At 40.5% G+C, this 24439-nt stretch overlaps 3 protein-coding genes across 3 annotated transcripts in view; all 3 read right to left on the bottom strand.

The window, feature by feature from the left end:
- LOC146979948 (small ribosomal subunit protein RACK1-like) overlaps positions 1–1616 on the bottom strand; it is a 3413-nt gene extending 1797 nt beyond the window's left edge. Inside the window, exons 1-3 of the mRNA XM_085789995.1 lie at positions 1520–1616; positions 845–1016; positions 1–78 (exon numbers count right to left, since the gene is read on the bottom strand). The gene's annotated coding sequence lies outside the window, so the exon portion shown is untranslated. The remainder of the gene's footprint in view (positions 79–844; positions 1017–1519) is intronic.
- Positions 1–1743, bottom strand: part of LOC146979947 (small ribosomal subunit protein RACK1) — a 5588-nt gene extending 3845 nt beyond the window's left edge. Inside the window, exons 1-3 of the mRNA XM_085789989.1 lie at positions 1520–1743; positions 845–1016; positions 1–78 (exon numbers count right to left, since the gene is read on the bottom strand). Of these exons, the coding sequence (XP_085646115.1) occupies positions 1–78; positions 845–1016; positions 1520–1628 (359 nt within the window). The 5' untranslated portion in view covers positions 1629–1743. The remainder of the gene's footprint in view (positions 79–844; positions 1017–1519) is intronic.
- Positions 1744–7650: 5907 nt separating this feature from the next.
- Positions 7651–24439, bottom strand: part of col23a1a (collagen type XXIII alpha 1 chain a) — a 113448-nt gene continuing 96659 nt past the window's right edge. The window contains exons 8-32 of the mRNA XM_085789994.1: positions 24383–24409; positions 23392–23418; positions 18930–19004; positions 16559–16675; positions 14796–14822; positions 14628–14654; positions 14449–14502; positions 14297–14356; positions 14123–14167; positions 13923–14000; positions 13729–13752; positions 11470–11514; positions 11305–11349; positions 11076–11153; positions 10930–10983; positions 10495–10569; positions 10376–10402; positions 10218–10277; positions 10052–10123; positions 9934–9960; positions 9777–9830; positions 9356–9442; positions 9106–9204; positions 8695–8733; positions 7651–7873 (exon numbers count right to left, since the gene is read on the bottom strand). Of these exons, the coding sequence (XP_085646120.1) occupies positions 7823–7873; positions 8695–8733; positions 9106–9204; positions 9356–9442; positions 9777–9830; positions 9934–9960; positions 10052–10123; positions 10218–10277; positions 10376–10402; positions 10495–10569; positions 10930–10983; positions 11076–11153; positions 11305–11349; positions 11470–11514; positions 13729–13752; positions 13923–14000; positions 14123–14167; positions 14297–14356; positions 14449–14502; positions 14628–14654; positions 14796–14822; positions 16559–16675; positions 18930–19004; positions 23392–23418; positions 24383–24409 (1374 nt within the window). The 3' untranslated portion in view covers positions 7651–7822. The remainder of the gene's footprint in view (positions 7874–8694; positions 8734–9105; positions 9205–9355; positions 9443–9776; positions 9831–9933; positions 9961–10051; positions 10124–10217; positions 10278–10375; positions 10403–10494; positions 10570–10929; positions 10984–11075; positions 11154–11304; positions 11350–11469; positions 11515–13728; positions 13753–13922; positions 14001–14122; positions 14168–14296; positions 14357–14448; positions 14503–14627; positions 14655–14795; positions 14823–16558; positions 16676–18929; positions 19005–23391; positions 23419–24382; positions 24410–24439) is intronic.

The raw sequence follows: 24439 nt of genomic DNA, 5'->3' as shown, positions 1-24439 counted from the left end.
ATCTGGCGGTTATCAGCAGAGAAGGCCACACTCAAAACATCCTTGGTGTGTCCAACGAATTGGCGGGTGGTGGCACCACTGGGGAAACATACCAATAATATCAAATGATCTCAACTGAATTAGATAGTAAGAGAAGCCCAAGTAAACTTGAGCACGTTTAATAACACTGGTAGAGACCTATTCCACAAGTAACGCTCACAATTAACAGGCAAAATAATTTGTCTTTCAAGATTTGGTCTTGATGAGTGCAAGACAGGAGTGATGAATATTTATCTACTGGCAGTGTTTACAACTGGAGGTCATTGAAGGTCTTGCAGAGTTGAAAGAAAGGTCTATGTGTGCCTTCTACCAGAATATTTAGTTAAACAGTACGTGTTGAAACTATGTGCTGTCATTCTTGGCCAGGTCTCTCTTGCAAAAGAGATCTTGGGTCTCAATGGGACAAACCTGGTTAAATAAAGGTTATAATAATAATAAAATGTGAGTACCAATGGTGACCTGTGTGACCTAATGTGCCATTATAAATTTCCAATAACCACACAAAATGTTACTTTTGTTTCAGATCTGACTTCATAATGTGGGGAGGGTTTTTATTTATATACACCTGTTGCAACTCTGTTATGAAAATTGGTTGTATGCCAGTTAAGTTGACCAGTTCAAACTGACTCCCTTTGGGTTTAATTATTTCTGATTCGTAGGACTTGGCTACAGTGGGTATGAGTGTGTATATGTATTTTCCACATAAGCTTGTAACTGTGTTTAGGATGAACATCTACAGATCATTGACCGCTACCCTGTGGATGACATCTGACCAGTAAGACGAGAGTCCACTGCTGGCACTTACGTGGTGAGATCCCACAGGCGGAGGGTCCCGTCCCAGGCGCCGGACAGGGCGAACTGTCCATCAGAGGAGATGACAACATCACTTACAAAGTGAGAGTGACCCTTCAGGGAGCGCTGGGGGATGCCATAGTTGGTCTCATCACGGGTCAGCTTCCACATGATGATAGACTTGTCTATGAAACACAAGCAGAAGTACAATTCATGGTGTTAGCATCAGCACTGGATTAGTGAGTTTCTGAGGAAAGCTGTCAAACATTGGCTCAACAGTTAGCAAGCTCTACATATAAAAAGTTTAGGAGTGGAGTTGGAAGGACCACACAGTCGTACATCTGCTTACATTAACACCCCAGTGTGCTATCCCACCGGTACATACACTTGTGTATATTATCACACGTGTCAGATACAATGCAGAGCTAAAGCACTGATGACGCCTGGGAGTGTTAGCCAGCTCGGCTAACCGGTGTCTTTCCCCCCAGTAACGTCAATACATTACGTCGGTGTATAATAAACATTTTAAAACCATTACACGTGCTCTTAGCGGGTTATTATTAACGCCTCTGGTGCCAACTCACGTCTATTCGGTCATTTATCTCACGTTTCTGCGGGAAGCCAGTTAGCTAGGTGGCTAGCTGCTACCACAGCCATATTGTCGGTGCCGGCGGAGGGGGAACCTCACCTCGGGACGCCGACAGGATCATGTCGGGATACTGGGGCGTCGTGGCGATCTGGGTCACCCATCCGCTGTGCCCCTTCAGGGTCCCCCTCACGGTCATCTGCTCGGTCATTTTGGCGAGGTTCGGTGGTGCCTTTTACAAGGATGGATTCGGATTTTTCAGAGGTCCGGGGAAACCTAAGTCCTCATCGCATCTAGGCACAGAGGAAAAGGAAGTTCAGACCCGGATGCAAAAGCTATGAAGAGGGGAGCGGGCCGCGGGGCATTCTGGGAAATGTGGACTTAACGGAGCCTACGAAAGACTATTCAGATTTTTCTGCTCACTGACACCAAAAGAAGAACAATAATAGTTACGCAGAGATTATGTAATAAACTAACAAAAAGTATTCTTCACTCCTTTTCGAGTATGCAATTTATTTATTTGTTTTGTAGGCTATATTTTGTTTGCATATTGTTTGAATACTGTCTGCCATGGTTTTATGCCTACATCCTTTGTTTATTTTAATACATTTGTGTTACAGACTTGCATATTTGAAAAAAACACAATGACCAATCAATCAATCAAAGTAATATTCCATATTCCTCTTGTGGACTCTTGGAACAGATGCAACAAATGCGTTTAATATGTAAATTTTAATCACGCTATATTATTTAGAATTAGACACTTGCAGTGGAGAGGTTTAGACTTCATATTGAAGATGCTGTTGATATCATAGACTGTAAAAGGTTGATATGCATAAAAAGAACACAAAAATTGCAATCTGTTTTATACCAAAATAATTCTTGAACTTTAATAAGGACATGTAGGCTAAATCCCACATTGAGAAATGGACCTTAACCCTTTAGAACCAGATTTTGTCAATAATATGGCATATAAGAAGGTCCTGATAACATTTCTGTGATGTTATTTGCAGCTTTGTTTGTTTGTTTTAATGCAGCCTATGTGTTTTTGGTATTGGCATCATTAAAAAAGATTTACCAAATTTTACGCAAGAACAAAAGAAGTACATTTAAAACTTTTAGCAGAATTCTATGTAATGGATTTAAAGATGGTAAATATTTGTTAAAATTGTTGAAATCTATATTTTAACGGCGCTGCTGTGCAATCATTAGAATGTACTTTGAATATAGCTTCAGAAACAGTGGTTGTGAACAAAAACCTCAATTTCAACAGTCCAATATAATAGCATTGTTTTTTGCAGTTTTACAATCCATGCAGGACAAAAAGATGGAATATTTGGTAAGCAGTTTGTTTCTTCTGGAAAAATCTACTGGTAATTTATACTAGTTTAGTTTAGTTTATTGGTTTATTGTGCATGGACAGTCCCAATTAATCAACTGCATCAAATGACAGTAAAAAGGGCAGCTTTAGCCAGCATGGCTAAAACTCTGCTATAGTCCCCAGCCAGATGACAATGGGCACCCTAAAAAACAACAACAACAGTACAACACAATGATTAAAAAGAATCACTAGGGATAGGATAGAACAGGTAGGCATCAGTACAATCATGCAAAGACAACACATAGAAACATACAAGAGCAGCACATATACCAGTAATCACACACAATATTATGATATCCTCCCAGCTCAGAAGCTTATGTTTGTGTAAGATGGTGCAATGATGCGAGCTGTTCGGTTTCTGGTCCAAAACTTTAAGGGTTTGCTTGTACAGCGTTTCCAATGGCTTCAGTGTTGAGCTGTTGGTTTGTCCCCAGCTTGTGAGGCAGTATGTTATGTGCGACATGATCATGGCATTCACATATAATTTGGCAGCATTAAAGGTCATGGTATTTTCATATATATTTAAAATTACTAGTGACACAATAATGTTAAAAAGACATTAAAAATACCTCAATATTTGTATTAGCAACATACATTTTGACCTTATCACAGATGTTACAGAGGTAAATAAAAAAATTGAATGATGACTGTACTCAATTTTACTGTGTCAGTTTTATGGTCTTGGTTTTGTGTATCCTGGCTCACTGTCACAATGCAATGAACTGACAGCTACATGAAAGGAACAGAGACATTGTTTATGTGGTTTGTAACAACTATGCTTTTTCTAAATCAAATAAAAGTCTCTTATGTGTCACAACAATTCCACATCCACCAAGCTTTTATAGTGAACAGTAAAATTGCAAACTTTGTATACTGGCTTTATTCAGATTTAGTGATTTTGAAATTTGTTGTAAACTTCCTAACAGCCCTAGATTTTGGGGTTATGAATGAATTATCAGAACATTTCTTGAATAAACTTGTGTATTTGAGTGCACAATAACGTTTCATTTTAACTATTTTTGAGGAGGAAAACCCTCAAATTTATAGTTAAGCGTTGCAATATTCAACAAATGTGGCAATATAATAAACACTTAACCACAAAAAGTCCTGAGGATATTTTTTTAAAACTAGCAGTTATTCAAACTAAAAACATGACTTTCAGAGTTGGTGTAAACATTGAAGCAGATGTTAATGTTCCTACGCTAGTGTCCCTACCACATGGATCAGCTGCAACCAATTGTGTAACCTGTTGTTCAGTCAGAAACAATGAGCTCATTCAGCTATTCCAATAGAATACATATGTAAATGATTTGTGAAAATGTTTGGTAAAATTATAGAAACTAAAAGCACATTTTTAGAGCCTATGGATCACACACCAATATCAGTATTTTTCATAAACATATATTGGGTTAAATACTTTTTTATAGCCTAACTAAATACACCGATGCAACCACTAATACCATGCAGATGAGGAACTTGTCTGTCAGCATTATTTTGTTGTGTAGTGTTACTTTAGGGAAAATAAATCCTCTTTTGATCTTGAGCTTTCCACAGGGAGGTCAGAGGTCAAGAGAAACCTTGAGGTAGTAGATACTGAATATGCATTGAAGAGAATAGATTAACTTTCTGGCAACAGTCTTCTGCAGTGTATTTATAGTAGCCTATACCGTATAGGTTTTTTTTTTTTAGGGCATTTTTCCCCATACCAGCAGTTTAGCTCTGTATATGGCAATATCAGTTTGTCAATCAGTTGATCCATTGCTTTTGTTCAGGCTGAGATATCACAGGAACTACCAGGTTGAAACACTGGATTTTTTGTACATTCATCGTCCCCAGAGGATGAACTCCTTTGGTTCTGGTCATCTCCTGACTTTTCTGCTTTCATCATGATCATGTTGAATTTCTAACTCCGTACCATGTGTTTCAGCCTTTTAAGCCTCAGATGTACTCTGTGAGAGCCACTAGCATGATGTACTGTATATTAACTAAACTCACTATAGTCACTTGCAAGAGACTTGGTTTTGAAGGAAGCTGCTGTTGCTCTTTACATCTTCACGGTGCAGGACAACATGCACTTAAATTCCTTCTTCCATAGTGAAGACTGGCCTCTGGTTGTAAATTTGGCTCCTTTGTGTGTAATGTATTGAGGGACTTGTGTGTCTGTAAAGTACAGGACCATAGTCTGCTGTCAATCTTATTATTGTCTCCATTTATTTACTTTGTTTATTTGTACAGCTACTGGGTATTTCTGCAACTGATCAAATTGATATCCTTCTTTGAATAATAGTTAAACTTGTTACTTGAAGCTACATTTTTATAAATAACTGCACATTATTTAATGTTACTGCATTTTGTGAAAATACACGCAGGGAGGGGCAGGGTTGGAGGAACATCTCAAATTCTTTCTGGACTGATATTATGTTAATGTCAAATAAATGAAACAAAAATAATTTCACATGATTACATTTGATTTAATGGACAATAAACCATAAACCAGAGATTTTATTTCAGTCTACATGTTTAGTTAACCAGATTTCACGTTATACATATTTAGACAAGTAATTACAAAAATAGCTTAATTCTTTTATAACCAAATACACAACCGAAAAACATTCTCACAAAGTCAAGCTAATACTGTGATATATGGTTTGCTAAAACACCAAACTGTATTCAGATATTGTACCATTTACTGATTTTGTTAAGCCTGAAAACTGAAACTGATAGAATCTGCAAAAGAAATAAAGACATATAATAATGTTAAGAGACAGATACCCATCAGCTTCCAGTAAAAAATAATGCTAAGGCCTACGTGATTTGCAGTTAAGCCATTCTGCTTTAAAACAGAATTTTCCACTCACACAATTCTCAAATAAAGTTTGTATGTCTGTCTTGGCATAATGACAAGCAGCTCATACAGATGTGTGTTTCATAGAGAGCATTCAAAGAATACTTTGCACTTAATGAACAAGTTCTACTACTGTGTTACTACTGTGTAATGTGATGCACTGATATTTCTTATAGTAAAAAATATTGACATTGGATATGAAATAAAGGATCTTTGCAAAACTGAATTTAAATAGGAACTATGCAGTGCAGTAAAATGAGGCCTGCATCATGATGAGCAATTTTACCAGTCAGCTGCTAGAGGATATCTTTTGATTTTAAAGAAGTCATTATTACTAATATACTGTATCTTCTGGATTCAGTATTGACCCAACAATGTTGCCATATGAACAATTTACTTAAATTGGAATAGTCAATGTCCCTTTCACTTTTTCACACATCACTTATCTACATGTGGTCTCCTGATTCATTTGAAGATCTCATCTTAAATCACACAAAAATTATGAAATAACCATAATTATAGGTAATTTTACGATGGGAAATCTGAAAATGATGCAGTGTTTGTGGGCAAGAACTAGAATTACAGATATTTAGCGTCCTACATGCAAATAGTGAATAAACTATTGTGATCATTCATATTCAGAGTAACAATGAAAATATTGCAAATTATTGTAAGACAGTCATGATGGGGGTGTAACCTGATCATATACTTTCCCTTACAAAAGATGACTGCTTAATATTCATCATTCTGTATCAAAAGTGCAACTAATATCAATGTCCACTAAGAAAAGTTATACAATTTCCCATTAACATGAATGCATTTCTACACATAAACAGAACCAAATAAGTATTCCATATAATTCTATGAAATCTCTGTAGTACATTGTGAAGTAAAGGTTTGTTCTTCTTCCTGTTTTTAACATTTCTTTAAACAATGCATGTAATGCATTTGTTTACACACACATGTGAACTATGGTTGGCATAACCACACATGCAGATATTTAAAGAATTAGAGTTTTAAAAGTATCTAAGCACCAAGAAATTATTCCATCTGAGAAAAATGTATTACAAAGACCAAAGCTTGTGATACTGTAGATGAAAGAGAGCACACACAAAAAATATGCATTAAACTGACAATTGACATTATAAACCACTGTTCTAATATGTATTACTTAATTAAAATGAATAATTACAAAAAAATCAATGGCTGTTTATACATTTGTTTCACTTTTCATACTTTAGTCTGTTAGTCCTTCAGTCCAAATGATAATATTGGTTCAAAAATACCAAACAAACAACACACTTAAGTCAGCAGCAAGAACTTACAACAGTAAAAATGGCAACAGTAATCAAACGTCTTCATCTGTGATTAAAAGATAATTATCGGTCACACTGAAAACTATTAAGAAGATAATTTGATTGACAATAATTTGTTAAGGCAACTAAAACAGAACCAGTGAAACACTGAACATGAATACTGTAAATGGTTCCTTCAAATCTGGTCTAGCTTCACTGTCTATGTATTTTCCACAAACATGTCAATGCACAGGAATGCAAAATGTAACTGGACAAAATCAGATAAGTATATGACGGAATTAATCAAAACAACACACTAAAGTCGCCACTGCTGCAAGAGTAAGCCTTAAAAAAAAAGGTTGACTTACAAACTTCTCTGAGTGGCTTGTTCAAATGGAAAGCCTATTAAAAGACTGCTTTTTGTAAATGAAAATGAATTAACTGTCATTTTATGTTTCAATGAGGGACCACAAGTCATGCAAGCTCAAGGGATGCTTAACAACACTGTATCTTATTACGATCACGCATTGAATTAGTGAAAACTTTTTGCTGGGGAGCCATACAAGAGTTCACCAAAACATGTTCAATGTGCAGTAAATCCTTCCTTATGTGCCAGTGACATCGTTGCCTCCCAAACTCCTTCAACTGGTTATCAAGCTGTTGCTTATCATCATCAGCCACGTGTGTCTCCGCTTCCTTGGTGACTGTGGCTAAGCAGTGTTCTCTGTCGCCCCCTCCTGGAGAGTTTCCATAAACAGAGGATCTGAGTGTTCAGTATGACACCGAGGCGTTATATGGCTCTCTTTAAGTTTCATAAAGGCCAGTGTGCCCCTCACGCTCTCTGCCTGTCAATGTGTCCTTTCTCCACCAGGCCCAGCATCCCTTCAGGGCTGAGAGAGACGCTTGCGTTTGAGCTTCTGCCTCGCCATCTCCTCCTTTAAGAAAACACAGAGAGGAGAAGAGAGCACTGACCCACACTCCTCCATCTGCCGAGAGATCTGTCCATCCATCCCTCCATCAATACATCATCTATCCACTTAAGGTCAGCAGCCGTGAGACCAGGTGAGTGCACACACTGTCATTCTCAAACAGCGTTCATGATTACAATCAGGCAGCAAGTCAGACTTTGTTAGTAGGGCAATTCTCCACTCCAATACTGTCATCTGGACTGTCCTTCAAAGTAAGAGACCCACTGCCGGTTCAGTTTCCTGTCTTCAAACGCCATCTGCATTCTCAACAACACTGGATCTCTAGTTTTCATAATACTGTAGTCTCAAAAATGTCCTTGTTAAAAAAAATTCTCAATATATTATATAAACGTTTTCATAAAAAAAAGGGGGGTAGAGGGCGGGGGGGCGGGTAGGTGGGTTGTTTGTTGTAGTATTCAGTTGCAATATATACCAGATCAATATGTACAGATTCCATGCTGCTGGTTAGTCATCACTGCAAAAGAGGAATAGCAGAAATTGATTATTAGTCATATGTCAAAGCAAAATCAATTAGTAATACATTCATTTAAGAAAAAGTAGCTGCCTTCAGGGGATAACACTTCACAAATACAAACTCCCACACTGTAATATACTTACAAAATGTCCCTGTTTCAAATCAGAGTCAAGCAATTAATTTAATGTTGCCAAACCATGAGTAATAATCTCAGAATAATTATCTCACTATTGGTTATTTTTTAACCGAGCAGCATTCACACTATGCTTTTTTTAAAATTTTTACAACAAGTAAGACCACTTTTGATCCTCACCTTGTGCCAGCAGCCTGGTATGGGCAGCCCGTCGTGTCCCTGCAGAGAGAAAACAGCAGTGGAAAGTTAAAAGAAGAGTTAGACATGCTTAGACACACTATAGTTCTGTAGGCTGCTCATTTTAATATTAGCAAAAAACTGCAGGTCCTTATGGTCGGACTGCTGTTACTCTACAAAATCAGTGACTGAGCAGTAAATAAAACAAAATACAGTATACGAGAGTACAAAAAAGGTCAAAACATGCTGTTTGTATTTGCTTTTGCAGTGAGTTCAGTAAAAACATCAAATTTGGATTGGTGAAGGTATGAGTTAGAGTTTGAGAGAAACGAACAAAAGAAACTCAGTGGTTGACGAGAACATTGGATGCACAAATAGCATCCAGAAATGAGAAAGGAGACAGAGATACTGTACCACAGGACAGGGGGCCTCAGGGCCAGAGGGAGGAAGAGGAGGAGCTGGAGGGGAAGAAAGCCCTGACTCCCCAGACAGAACTTTAGACTCATCACAACCCTGTCAGCAAGAGCCAGTTAAATATTCACAGTTTCAGAGAAAGCAGGAAACAGAGAGCAAAAGGTAGGAAATTTAACATATGAAAGGAGAGCGAAGACTGGAAGTGTGTTTGTGTTTGTGCGTGTGTGTGTGTGTGTGTGCGTGTACATACCACTGGACAAGGCTGGTCCAAGCCTGGAGGACCCTGCTCTCCCTTCTGGCCCTTTAGACCTCTCTTTCCCACTGCTCCCCTGTCACCCTGAACATGAGAAAGACAGCAGTTAGACACAGACATACATACAGACAGACAGACAGACAGACAGACAGACAGACAGACAGACAGACAGACAGACAGACAGACAGACAGACAGACAGACAGACAGACAGACAGACACACACACAGACAGACAGACACACACACACACACCAAGATATCAAGCAAGACAATCAATGCATTTAAAGTTGGTGGCAGAATCCCAGCATGTCTTCGTGTGCGATACAGTGAATCATGTTGCAATAAACTAGAGGAACAAAATACAATTGTTTCTGCTTTGATGAGAATAATGTCATTTCTTTGGGTATTCTGTACCAACCTTTTCGCCCCTTTCCCCTCGGTCGCCTTTCCCTCCCATCATACCCGGAAAACCCTAGAGGCACAAATAGGTCAGCAGGTTATTACTGGATACAGGTTACTGTTTAATTAAAAATGTAAAATAAAATAGAATGAAAACGATCTTTGTGATAACTCACATCTAGTCCTGGCTCCCCTGGTTTGCCCTGCAACCAAGAATCACAGAAATAACTGATATATTCAAGACTCACAAATCAAAATCAATAAACACATTTATCAGTGTGGTTGTGTTCTTACTTTTTCTCCCTTTGCGCCAGGAAGACCGACTAACCCTGCAGACCCAGGTGCACCCTGGTGACCATCTAGTCCCTGCAGGTAAGTGGATTGTTTTATATTGTTATACAACTCAGGTCTTGTGTTGTTTTGTATTACAGAATGATAATGAGGGTCCGGTGCCACTCACCCTGAGTCCAGGTGACCCCGTGTCTCCCTTTTCTCCCCTCATCCCATATCCAGGCTCCCCCTGCAACAGAGCACAGGAAGGCTGAGCACCAGACCAGTTACCATAATCTCCACAACATACATATTGTTATTTACAGATTCTTGGTCTTGCAGCCTTACCTTAGGACCAGGCATCCCATGCAGTCCCTGAAAAGCATAGTGTGAAGTTGTGTGTGAGTGTGTGACAGCTCAAGGTGAAAATAACAAATATGACTGTATTGTTAAGTAGGCCTACTCACCGTGGACCCAGGGGACCCGGGAACTCCTGGTGGACCGGGTGGACCAGGTGGGCCTGGTTGGGAAATCATCTGAACCTGGGAACCATTGAAATTTTTATTATCCAAGAGCAGGAGACCTAAGTAAAGTGTAACTTGTGTCATGAGCCAGATGAGTCACTGGTTAAAAAGACCATTACAGTGTTTTCTGTAAGTTTATGTAAGTATATTTGTAAGTATATTTCATGACTGCTGACTATTTCCCAAAGCATACTGATGAGAGATGAGTGTAACTCTCTAAATACAGGTGTTTCTATTGTTTTCATCCATTTCCATGACGAAAATCAACTAGCACACACTCAAAAATTGTTTGAGTTGTGTATGCCATCGCTTCTGACCGGCCCCTAATTTGATGACTATGACTATGATGAACTTGGGTGTGTTGTGTGTTTCAATCACCAGGTTGTCATCCAGTCTGCAGTCGCCTTTCTCTCCTTTCAGTCCGTCCATGCCCTGGCCCACGAAAAAAAAAAAAATTAACCTCCAGTTGTTTGTGCTTTTCACTGTTTGAATGTTAGAGAAACAGTTTTGCAATAATCACTTACAGTTGGCCCAGAGAGCCCCATCTCTCCCTTCTCTCCTCTCCCAGGTGGTCCAGTCTCCCCGAGGTCACCTTTAGGTCCCTGGAGGTAGAGAAGTACAATTAATCTCATATTTAACACAATAAGGAGTGCTAAAAAAAGACCTACATATTTAGCCATAAAAAAATAAACTACTGTCTGGTACAAGGCATTTCATCAATCTGGGTGTAATTTCTGCTTTTTGCAACTGTACCTTCTCCCCATCCACTCCTGCTGGGCCAGGTAAACCAAGCTCACCCTGGAGGAGGACAAAGCAACATTAACACTGCACAAAATTGGGTGTAGTAATCGGTTTTCATCAAACAACGCTGTTAGTTAATGCATTGGTTGGACGACCAGTGGTTTCGGAGTGTGTTACCTTTTCCCCTCGGGAGCCTGGGGGTCCAGGTGGTCCAGGAGGGCCCTTGGGAAAGACGGACAGAAAACAGGAATTTACATATATTCAAATTAACTTTGTATATCGTTCAAATCAAAATAAATCAAATAAACGTTTCCCTCAGGGAGTACTGCTACAGTAGTACAGTACAGTACTGCTAGTTGGTCACTAGTGGGCAGTAGAAATGAGCTGTACACCACGCTATCATGGCATGGCCCTTTAAGTTGATACTCTTGAACCCCTGTGTGTACCAGCAGGTCTTTGACTGTGAATGCCATCTGGTGTTGGGTAGGTTGGCTACAGTGAGTACTTGAAGTATTTTGTGCTGAGAACTGCCTGTTTTATCTGGAAACTCTGCCGATGAGAGCTGTGAGAGTGAACTAAAACATCCAGATTGGAAAAAACAAATCAAAGACTTAGAGCAGATATAAAGTGCAGTTATTGATCATTCTCTGTGGGTTCATCACTTTGAGTGACAGTTTTCACATACACATCTTGTGATTCATTTATAAAAAGAAAAGATACACTTTCATTAGAGCTGTCATTTTCAGGACAGTCATAGAGACATATTGTATACACAATATGCAACTGTTTACTTCCATTGTTCATCACATGGGACATGGTACAAATCCAAGAACTCACAGAATTTTACCATAAGGCCTGAACCGGGGCCAACACAAAACAATACTGACTGGCTGATGGATTTCACAATGCGGGCCAGACAGTAAACAAACTCTGTAGGCTGATCACAACCAACTTGAAGCAATTTTATCAAACAGAGATTGTAAAACAGCGCTGACTGTGGTTTGTGCTACACAATAGCCTGGCATCATTTTCCATTCTGTTGATTGTTTTAATGCAGGATGAGTTGGACAAGAGGAGAAACAAAACATTTATGGGACTTTATGTAACACTAACAATGGATGAAGGATGGATTCATATGCCTTTTCATTTTGTGATGTCTAATGGGTAACAAGTCCCTTAAATCACCCTCCATAATTATTACATCCAGAATGACACACTTGTTTCTACTCCCTGTGAAGTCCTCAGCCGTCTTGAAGTAATAAAAATGGAAACCATGTTATCTCCCGGAGGTGTACATGCTGATTCTCTCCTTTTTATCGACTTCTTTGTTTGTTCTCCAATGAAGCCATGGAAATCAACAGATGTTTACAAACCACAGTTTGATCTGTGAAATTTCATCATTGGAAAGTCTACTCATGCAGATAATTACACAAGAGCTACAAAATTAATGATAGAAACAAAGAACTAATTTTAGCATGGTTCTAAACCTTATTCATCATTACTTAGGATTTCACCACAGATGGGACCATTACAGCTCCTCACATAAATAGGTGAGTGAATCATAACAAAAGCTGGGTGGCCAGTGAGCACTCCCTGCACCATGAATATAACTTCAGCGGATACCTTGTATGTGATTTGGTGCCAAATGATCCACACTGGCAGTATGCTTCTGATAAGATCTCAGGTTCGTATTTTCACTGACTCCTTCACGCTGCTGTCTACAGTGTTGCATGCAGGTCCATTGCAGGAGCCTGTTTCAATCAGGTCCAATGGGACCAGCTTCATAGTGGTTTTTAATCAAATACACACTCCACTGCAATGATAGCCATCTATTATTACTATATGTAGCACGGTGTATGGTAGAATCAAAGGATCCTGTGTATGATGAGAGGGATGTAATACTGAGACTGTGGCGCTGTGGCGGGGTTCCTCTTCAGTCTAGTGCATTCCCTTGTGCAACAACTGGGAAATGTGGAACAGCACAAATACACCGTAAAAACCCACCATGCCGATTTTCAGCAAGTTGTGAGGCACACTGGTTACATGGCATGAAACACACACTCACTGCAATATAAGAAAGGCTCTAGATTTTTCTGCATGATTGAGCGTGCTTCTTCAGCCTGACGTTATCTGATAGAACAGAACAGCTGGACTATATTTACTGGGGCTGTGTGTTTTATCCCAAATGGATACCTAAGATAGTTTGGTAGACTACTGAGCAATGCTCTTTAGATGTGGCTCTACAGTGACATCTAATACATCTCAAGTCTGTAGGTGTGGATAGAAGGCATGTACAGAAACACACAGAGCCACTGGCTGAAGCAGGTGGGATAAGGAGTGGAAATACTACATGTGCTGTGTGCATATGCAAGTCTGGGTCAGTCTTGTGTTAGTTACTGATCACACCACCAAAACCATGCAGACATAAAAAATTACCGAAATACTGATGGTGTTGATGGCCTGTCAAGGAGAAATGGTGACATGTTCAGTTTTGTGGTTTAGAAAAAAAAGAAAAAAAAAGAAACAAAGGTCGTTTTACTACACACAGCCATTTCTGGACTTTAGTTTTGCATGACTCCTTACTTGAGATGAATACACACTGGAATCATTAACACTTTAATATAACTCACCTGGAAAGCATCTAGAAGCTGCCCATTGAAGTCAATGATGTCTGAGGAACCTGGAGTTCCGTTTTCACCAGGATAACCCTGAAGCAGAGGGAAAATGAATAAGGTGTAAACACAAGATGAGATAGACATGCACATTGGGTAATAATTGGTATGATAACTAAATGTTTAAAGAGGGATAACCCTTTGGATAATACACATACCATGGGTCCTTGCAGTCCTTGTTCTCCTATTTCCCCTTTGTCACCCTGTGTGATGTAAATATGCAAATATGGTCAAACTTTTTCAGACATTTAACATTAATGATACAATGTAAAAGTGTTGAAGTCTAAAATAGTAGAAGTTGTTTATGTTATTTTTTAATATTTGTCTCTTACCTTTAATCCTGGGAGTCCATCCATGCCTCTCTCTCCTTTTTCTCCTGCACCTGGCTCACCCTATTCCAATACACAAAAAACATTTAAGGTTAATGCATGTACATTTAAGCAGAGACATGATCCTGTAGCTTATTAGCAGAGCGTCTCTGTACCTTTGCCCCTGGAGGACCCTGTGGCCCTGCATAGCCCGGCTCACCATCTTCTCCCTGTCAGTCAACAAATGTCAAAAGTTCAAATGTTTGGTCATGTGCTACTTCTCTAGTTGACCGTAGAGTTTGACAAGCTTGAAAAACAATTTGAAACAATACTGATTATCTACAGATGAACTTACCGGCTTCCCGGGCAATCCCTGTGGTCCCTGGCACAGAAAGATATTTGGTTATCATAATTATCTAGAGGAAGACAAATCACCTCCACAGATGTACAGTGTAATAATAGTTCATGACAGAAATATTACTTGAGACGTAGAATAAAAAAATAAATAAAAAACTCAACTCACTTCTACACCATCACGACCTGGAAAACCCTGAGGGGGACAGAGGAGAAACACGGTTAAGGTCAATTTTCATTCGAGACTTGAACTGATATGACCACTAGATGTCAGTGTTCATCAAACAATGACCAGTCCAGGGACTACGATCTGTCCAGTGTCCATTCAGAGCTTGACTGCACATAAAAAAATAACAAATTAAAGGAAAAACCTGAAATAAACTGGATGCAGCTGCTTCTATACAGGGAACCAGGGTTCACTGACCGATTTGATGAGTGTGAAAATTATGGGAATCATATGCTACAGCCTTTTACATTCACCACATCTCAACCCAGTGGAAAAACTATGAGTGATTAGTTGGACACCAAACACCAAACATCTTAAGGAATGAGTAATGTTCATCCCTCCAGTAGATTTCCACAGACTTGAAGATTTCTAGTAGTCCACCAACAGTTCTTTTCTTTAATTTGTTACCCATCTGTGTTAGGATGTCAGATACATTTCCAATTATAAATGATGCTCAAATCACTTGATATATTCTCCTGAACTTACATGTGTTGAAATAAAGCAAATATTTAATATTGACCCAAACATCCACCGCAGCGGTTTCATGTGGCCACACATCAGACAGAAACAAGCTGTCATTCTTTTTTCTCTTTTCCACTTCACAGATATAAACGCCAAGGGTTCGTGGACACCCATGCTGGCAGGCCTGCTCACTTTCTCCTGCTCAGCCTCTGCTACATTCAGACATCTGCCCACAACATGGAGCAGCTCTTAGCACCACTCTGCCTTGTTTTGCTGTTTTGGGTTTTGCAATGCCTTTAATCAACATGGAGAGGACATTTGAAATCGACTGGGTTAGAGCACAGGCCCCCTCTTTTCAACCCGCCTGCTTATAGTCATTTTTTGAGCTGTGCTGGCGTTCTCTCTTGTCGGTTCTGCATAAGGTCTCAACTCACCCACGCTGAAACCAACATTTTTCACTTGGATCTCCATGTTGTCCTGTGCCAGCTGAGGGTAACTGAGCATTCATTCCTTCACTTGGATAAACAAAAATTACCTTCATAGTCTCATTCCCTCTCTTCCATCTTATAACCACAGCTTCATGCTGCCATTGCATATGAACTAACCTCTGGGAAGCAAAGTAAATTTTGAGAAACATAAACCGCCTCAGGCAAGGAGCACAACTATTGTTTGGTGAGGTCGGCAAACTGCCCATGAACTCACCACACTGCCATATCTGTTTCAGGGGTGCACATCGACACAGTCGTGGCGGGAGGGTGGGAGAATGGGGGCATGCTGGAGAACTTTGTGGCCACTGTCTTACACAAAACAGATGAGGCCAGGGGTAGAGTTGCTATATTTGGAGTTTTTAGGTAAGCCGCAGCTCACTGGCAAAGCCGGAAGAATGAGAATATGGGTTCACTGCAATTTACTGTGTAGACCCTTTCCCTCCTTAATACACATGCATAAATGCACATTCATCTGCAGCACACATACACAGACACACAATTTGTGATTTGTCACACCCCGTGGTTGAACCTCACCAGGTCAACACAATGGTGTAACACAGCCCCCAATGACTGAGGTGTTTTAAGTGCCTACATTCTTTGTGGTGCAACCTTAGTTAGAGGGTGAGGAAAAAGGGGTGAGTGACAAACGAGGAGGGGGATAACAGCAACTGAATGGAGTGTGTGGGTGTGTATGAGTGCTTGTTTTGTATAGTGGATGTAAATTTGGCATTTTGATGTATGAGGAGAAACTCTTACCGACTCTCCAGCAGGGCCACGGGGCCCATCCTTGCCTGTGTTCCCAGGGGGCCCTCGGGGACCAGGAGGACCTGGGGGACCGGGAGGGCCGGCTGGCCCAGCCTGGCCTTGGTCACCCTAATGAAAAAATAGCAAAGAACAGAAGAATGAGGACAGGAAATGCTATAAGGGATTATTTACCCTTTTATAATGGATCAAAATCTTACATTTGATTGCAGTTAAAATCGTCAAACATCTTATAATAAACAGTCCCTCCAGGAATTCGCGATGTTGCGATCGCAACAATTAACGCAAATTCAGCCAATCCCCGCAATTTTTTGCGATCTTGCAATTTTGTACAATCACCGCAACTTTTCCGCAAATTGGACCAATTGTCGGTGCTTTCCGCGAGTTACACCGCAGAGAGTGTGAGTCTGGACGGAGCGATGGTTGAAAGTGAGTCCACGGAGGAACAGCGTGGCTGGGCTGATGCAGAGCGATAGATATAACGTTATATCTATCGCTCTGGGCTGACGGCAAGAAACTTGATACAACGTGCACAAAGTGATAAGTAAAGGAACACAAGCTGAGTTGAACGTGTTGAGTGTGTGAGTTGTCCTGGTTGACCACCTGAGGCTGTGTCCCCCCCCGCAGCACTCGCCGAGGGGGAATCCAGTGAGTGCGCCACTGCAGGGCCGGAGCGGAGCAGCCGGCGGCCAGGTGCCCCTCCCCCCATCCTAAGGCCCTGGCCCTGGACTTGAGTAGCCACCCTCCCCTTTTTATTCAAAGACTGGACTGTTTTAATAAAACAGTTTTTTTACCACGATTTTTAAACAGACATTTTAATTAAAAGTAAAACAACTTTCAACTCTATATAATTTTCCTGTGCCTTTCTTAACAAGTGGAAAATTGCTGGTATAACATGACATCACATTAATTTGTGACATTTCAAAATTTTCAATTTTCCTTTGATTTTTAATTATTCAGAACAAAACTGCAACTTTTTTTTGCAACTTTCGCTGTCCCCCGCAATTTAATCGCAACAAAAGCGCTTAAAACATCGCAACATTCACCGCAATTTTTTCAAAATGTGGCCGCAAATTCAGGCATTTTAGGCCGCAACAATCACAAAAAAAGCCCGCGAAATCCTGGAGGGACTGAATAAATATCTAGTTCTAACATAATACTGTATTACTTAAAACTGCAGTGGCGCATGATTGCACCACCAGGGGTCAGTAGAAATAGATCCAAACAAAACACTGAAATATTAGGCTATCACTTTTTAAGCTATTATGGCCAACATGTTACCTAACTGCCTGTTTGCCCATCCAGATGAAAGGAGGAACATCAGCTTTAAGCTGGAGTCATGGTCGTGTCAAATCAAGTTCAATAGTCACTCCTTTTGACTCAGTTTTTGGTCTTCACTGACATCTGAGAAAGATATTTGTCTAGTAGCCTAGCTAATTGTTTAGCAGCTTGTTGCTAAGCTCTGCCATTTGTTCTGTAGAGTTTCCCTTTTTTCCCATTGTTTTTCACTGAAAGCAGTTGTGGCCAAAAATGACTTGATGAGAGTGGTGAGAGGGAACCAAAAGAGTCAATTTTGCCTGCTGGAAAGCCAAAACAATGAGCTGAAAATTGCAAAAAAAAAAAAAAAGCTCTGTAGAACTAAAAGAAACCACAGTCAGTGATAATTATCTCTGGGTACATAACTATGAACGCCTACACAGCCATTTATCTTCAATAAAAGTAAAAACCTTTATTACTGCAGCTTTAAATATCTTAAACGTAGTCCACAGAATGAAGACTTCAATTCATAAAACTTCAACTGTTCCATCAACTTAATTTCCCACTTTACTCTAGTAGCGGGGGAACTTGCAATGTGACAACACAGGGAATGTCAGGAAAAATACATTTGGCCAGTAGCAGCAGCAGTGAGTTAGTCACGACATGAACACAGCCATGCTGACAAATACACTCTTACATCTGAGAAATTGCTAATTGAAAACAACCTAATTTCTCTTCATACTTCATTGAACAACAACTGAACTGTCACCTCATATTAAAGAACCTTTTATCACTGGATTTACATGTAATTGTTTACACCAAACAGAAATCATTTAATTCCTAAGAGTCTTGCTCATCACTGAAGTGGATGGAGGACCAGTTTTTGTCTTTAGTCATATTACTGTTGTCATATAGCACATTAAAACTAATTTCCTTTCCAGCAAAAGCCAGCACAAAGGATGATTACAAAAAATGGATTAAATGCAGTTTCATTAAGAGAGGTAGGAAAAATTACAAATGGGTGACATGCATGGATGATCAGGACATTAGTAAGAAATGTTAAGATTAAAGTGTTAAAAAATGCACACATGCCTTAGTTGTGGTCTACCTTCAGAAAGCGTCTCTGAAAGCTGCTGGACTGTTCTCCAGAGAGAAAGCCATGGTCATATCGCGGAAATACCATCTAAGGTGGGAGAAGCGTAGCAAAGACAAAAAGAAAAAGAGAGTAGAAGGAAAGTGCACAAGGAGAAAGAAAGAAGGAGAGAAGAGAAGAAAACGAGGGGTAAGATGAGGAAACAAGGTAAGATAAGGAAATCAGATATCCCCTTTTAACTGAGAGAGTCCAGAAGGGAGGGAAACAACTTCTGTGGGAAAAGATGAGATAGATGAGAGTTCAGCAGTGTCTGAAACTGTAAGCCAAAGAGGAAAGCAACTTAATGGAGGAAGAGCGACGGATCAGCAGCCTTTGATAGAGAGCGGTGGCCGCTGGGAAGACTAAGGAGCGGTTCACTAGGAGGGACAAACCTTGACAGTGAGAATCTGATTACTGTGCAGACCTGCATATGTGTTGTACATTGGGGGACCCTGGAGAGAGGAGCGACAAAGAAAGGTGAACAAGTTAGCAAAGCTTTTGACAAATTCTATGGATCGAACAAAAACACATAATCTGCAAACAACGAGACACATGGCTTTAAAAACCTTAAAATTGAGATCCAGTAACTGCCCTTTGTCCACACGCACAGTTAAATAGATGTTTGAGTGAGAGACAGGATATATTTTTTAATGTCTTTTCATTCCACCCTTTGCGACCGGACTAAACAGAGGTGGCTTGGCTCTTTCCACTTGACAGACACTATGTGTGATGATTGTCTGTCAAGCTGAAAGGAGCAGAGTTTGTCTGCCGCCAGAGAGCTCAGAGCACTGCGCTGCTTCTCTGGTTGAGTTCTCTCCAAAACAACATGGATGGAAAGGATGGAGAGAAGATCTGAAATGGGATGGGGGGAGGCAAAAGAAGGACAGTATAGGGAGAGAAAGAAGGAACTATTGTAGCCTGCTCATGAGGTTTCCGTTAACAGGCTGCGGTGAGTGGCAGATAGCTGAGGTTTTCCGACACTTTAAATGCGTCCTGTTCCTCTCTTTGCCTATACACTCTACTCTCCTCATTGTCACATTCACTCATTTGCACTGTTCCCTCCATGGAAACCACATACACATATGCTCCTTAAACATCCCCAAAGAGAATAGGCTGTTTCACAGTGGGCTTCCCATTTACCTCCTTCTCATCACAACTCGAGCTGATATATAAGACAAACAGCCATTCAACCTCGGAGCCATGTCTTCTAACTATGGCCTTTCTGTATAGCTCCGGGGGAAGCGATGGGGGGCTTTGGCTGGGGATGAAACTCCCATCATGGCTTTGTTTTTCAACACAGCTGCCAGGCGAATCTAACATGTAGTGACAATGTGATGGTATGGAGGCTGGGAAAAATGGGCACCCCACCTCATGACTTTTGATGAATAAATTGCTTCAGAGAAAGATGCATCACTACACGTGACCTTTTGTCGCATTTTTCTGGGGGAGTGTGTTTTACCCCTGTTATCCTGTGTTTGTAATCTGCTCTGGGTCCAGATTTAGCTCGACAAAACTCACTGAAAATGATGGATTGGCAGGAAGTCACAGGTTGACAGAGATTCATGGCCAGTTCCTGTTTTCACATGTATTGTGTTATCTTCTTGAAGAGTTCAGAGGTGAAACAGGGTACAACGTTTAAACCAAGGCAAGGTGACGATTGAACTTATGTACTGAACAGATGCCTCTAACCACCACCCTTTATCTGCTCAGCCTCACTGGACCTGTAAGCATTTTGATTCATAGCTTTGGCAAACACATTCAGTTACCAAAACCTTTTCTTTTACTAATCTGTCTAGTCATATCTAAGACGCAGACCCTTGTGCCAAGTGTAATTCACAACTACAGTAGTTTTAGGAGCTGCAAGGTTTATTTTGAACCAAGTCCTTGTCTCTAAGCGATACTCTGAGGTTTTTGGGCTGCAGACCAACCCAAAGACATCAAAGCTGCTAAAGCTGAGTCCAAGTGCAATATTTACCATTTGGAAGAACTATGTAATGCACAATGCCAAGAGGATTTAATTCTTGCACAAACTATTACCTCAAAATCTAGAAGGATAGGCATGGAAATCAACTGACTCACGCCTTGATAGCAATCAGGAATTCTTGTAATGTTTCTGAACCGCACCGTAAATATTGTTCTGCTGGGCAGCCCTGTCAAATTTACACTCCATTTGTGCCCTGCTGTAAAACAATAGCCACTCAGTTTCATTCCTATAGTCTCACACAGTCTGTTATGCCAATATTTCCAGGCTCTAACTCTCAGTGGACTTTTGAGACAACACATCTATCTCTAATTATTATTCAAAATCTTGTGTTTTGATGGGGTACTTGTGAAAGAATGCTAGCAATAATAAACACAAGCAGCACATAGAGGGTTTAGGCCCAGAGGAACATTAGCAGTTTTTCTAAATATTATATGTGTATTTTGACAGTGCTTCACAATCAGAGATTGTGAAAGGCTGCTGCCAGAATGGAAATTACTGGCTCACACTTGCTGTCTAATGTAGACAGTCATAGTTCCATCATGTCGAACATAAATCAGTAAGAGATTAATGATTATGAAACATTATGACCAGTTTTTCTAGGTCAGTTTGGGTCATGCAGGCCACAGCTAAAAAGTATCTGTCTGCTCTTCTGTTTACTGTAAGTGTTGTTGGAGTTTTGACCTTGATGTCTTAGCCTACATGATCGATTAATCATTAGTCCAACTTTGTTTAATAATCTTACTTATACTTATGTGAGAATCTTGTGTGATAAACAGTAGGGTCCGAAATCAAGTTAACTGTCAAATGGCTTCTTATGCACTGACTATTTTTATGTTCAATTCACTTATCCTTTTAGTTCAGCTTTAATGTTTCAACAGTTTGCTTTCTTGAGTAAAGTTGAGTTAAAGAGAGTTCATATACTACAATTACAGGGTTTTAGCTTTAGGGTTAAAATCCCCAAACAATGCATAGATCACTTCCATAGTTGCTCCCCACTTTTACTTGCATGAGAAGAAACGTGACCCTGACCTGATGTTATAGTCTAAACATAATAAAATTAGACAAACATTCAGAATTCATGGGGGTACATGAGTTCTTCAAAGAATTCAATCGGTTCACCATGTAAAGCACAGGGGGGTTATTTTTTAACCACAGTGAATGGAGCGGGAGATAATTACATAGATCTCATGGTGGCTGGAGTGATATCACATGAAAAGACAACACTGACAACATGGACCAGATGCAGAGTGAGGTTACTCTGTAATGTTTAAAAAAACAGAGTTTGGTTGAGACAAGATGGCAGTTTTGGCACGGCCCCAGCCATTGGGTTTTGATGGTGAGCTATAAGTATTTCCATCGTTTTTTAATATCATCATTTCTCATCTTTGGCTTTGGAGATGTGGGCAACTCGAGACCTCATCATAGGAGCGGGACTGTGTTGTCAGTGCAGTTGCTGGGGAAGCCACACAGGGTAAACACACTTTTCTTGTGAATTATGAAAAGCCATGCCCCAAGTCCACAGACCAAAACTTGCGATCAGTGTTTTTGTACATGTTTTTCTCTCCGCGTGTCCACATTGTTCCCCCAGTGTGATAGCAAGGAAAGGATGAGTAGTTTTCAGATGGTACAAAAACTCCACAGAATGAAAATGTCTGTCTTTTCAGCTTGTTTAATTTCTCTGTGAAATTGGCCTAAGCTCCCTGTGTTGGCACGGATTCCCTGGCTGTCTTGTGTCACTTTTAAATTCAGGTGCAGTCTGGAAGAAACGCGATGAGTTCAGCATCGAACTTTGTTCCTTTACTCGCCAAGAGCTGTCTCCCACAGTGGAAAGAAATACCAGTGTTGACTTTTGTTTTGTCTTGGTTTCAATCATTTCTTCCTATACTTAAGTCAACATGTTAACCACTTAGCACCAGTCTGACCATACGGTGTCCTCATGTCTGATGCCGATCCGCTGTCCGGCCTGCCCTGAAGAAGTTGCGCCTCTCAGGAGACATATTATAACCTCTTGTATTGACAATGCACCGATGCCTTAAGTTCTTAGCAAGAGTATTGCATAAACAGCATTTGATGCTAACATTGGCTATGTATCAATAGCAAAACATACAAATACAAGCTGAATTTCGATGCTGTCAGTATAAAGTGTGAAGGGAAACTGCAAAGATACAAAGATACTGTATATTGGACTGGAGAAAGCAGTGTGTCTCGACCTTAAGAAGGAGTAGATATTTGTGAACATTGGAAAAAGGAGACAGATGGACAAAAACTGGAAGGAGTTTGAGTTGATGTCCCTTTTTAAATCATAAAGCTCTGATAGGGGACAAAACACAATGAAAAGGAAAAGGTATTTTCAGCCAGGTCTGCTCTGGTGAGAAAGAAGCATCTAAAATTCACACAAAACCGTCAAAACGTCTCATTTAAAACTGTCAGGCAAAGATAAAAAACATGACTTACCCGTGGCCCAACGTCTCCTTGGTCACCCTGGGAGAAAAAAAACAGGAAAATAACAATTGTCAGCAGTTGTTAGCACTGTATATGCACACAGAAGCTGTAATGTAATACAATACTGCTACTGTAGAGCTGCTGTGTCATAGGGGTTTAGAAACTAATAGCTGTGTATGGGAGGGAAGTGACTCAAAGGTCATCTGTTCCCAAACCAGCTCAGGATGTCGACATTTACTGTGTAAATCATTTGAAAGGCCACAACTGGAATCATCTGACAGCATGAGATTGGTTAAGTGAAAGTGGAGGGGGGGGGGGGGGGGGGGGGGGGTGCGCATGCTGGGGATTGTTGGTTCTCTGATGAGGATTTGGAGTTCAAGCTCTCAGCATAGCACTACCAGCATGATTACATGAAGGGAGCCAATTTTCCAAACCTCAGCATCATCAGCCATTTGTAATCCCTGCTCATCAGAGTCCAGCACTGACAGATGCTGTTTACTGCAGTTGTGTTGTTCTTGTTCCTCTGCTTATCTGGACAATTTTCGCTTGAGTGCAAACACACGCACACAGGCACACACATGCAGTTACTCATCAGTGTGTACACAGATGACCGCATGCACACGTCTCCCCTGCCAGCACTTGCAGCTTGGTCGGTCGCTAACATCTTAGGCTGGGTGGAGGTTCACAGAGCGGGAAAACATCTGGCTATCATCGAGGTCTGCAGAAGGCCTGTAAACCTGTTTAGTGCCTTGACGTGAGAATGTGCGGAGACATATGAGCTCCTACATAACTACATGTAATCTATGGCTCGTTTGATGGGCGGGTAGTGAAAACGTGGACATGGGGGGCAATGGGGAGAACACCTGTGATGTTCTCTTTGTGTGTGTGTGTGTGTGAGTACTTGTATTTATGTCTTTTTGAATCTCTCTCCCTGTAAGGACACGGACACAGGGCATTGACATGTCTAGCAGGGCTGGTGAAATCCATATTGATGTATGCGTACCTTTTCTCCCTTGGGTCCAGCTGGTCCCTGCAGGGGGGAGGAGATAATCAGAGACGG

Source organism: Trachurus japonicus, chromosome 10 (genome assembly GCF_045865225.1).
Source record: "Trachurus japonicus isolate A0001 chromosome 10, Traja_1.0".
NCBI classification, from domain to species: Eukaryota; Metazoa; Chordata; class Actinopteri; order Carangiformes; family Carangidae; genus Trachurus; species Trachurus japonicus.
The sequence above is the reverse complement of the archived record's forward strand: the minus strand, read 5'-3'. Positions and strand labels throughout refer to the sequence as shown.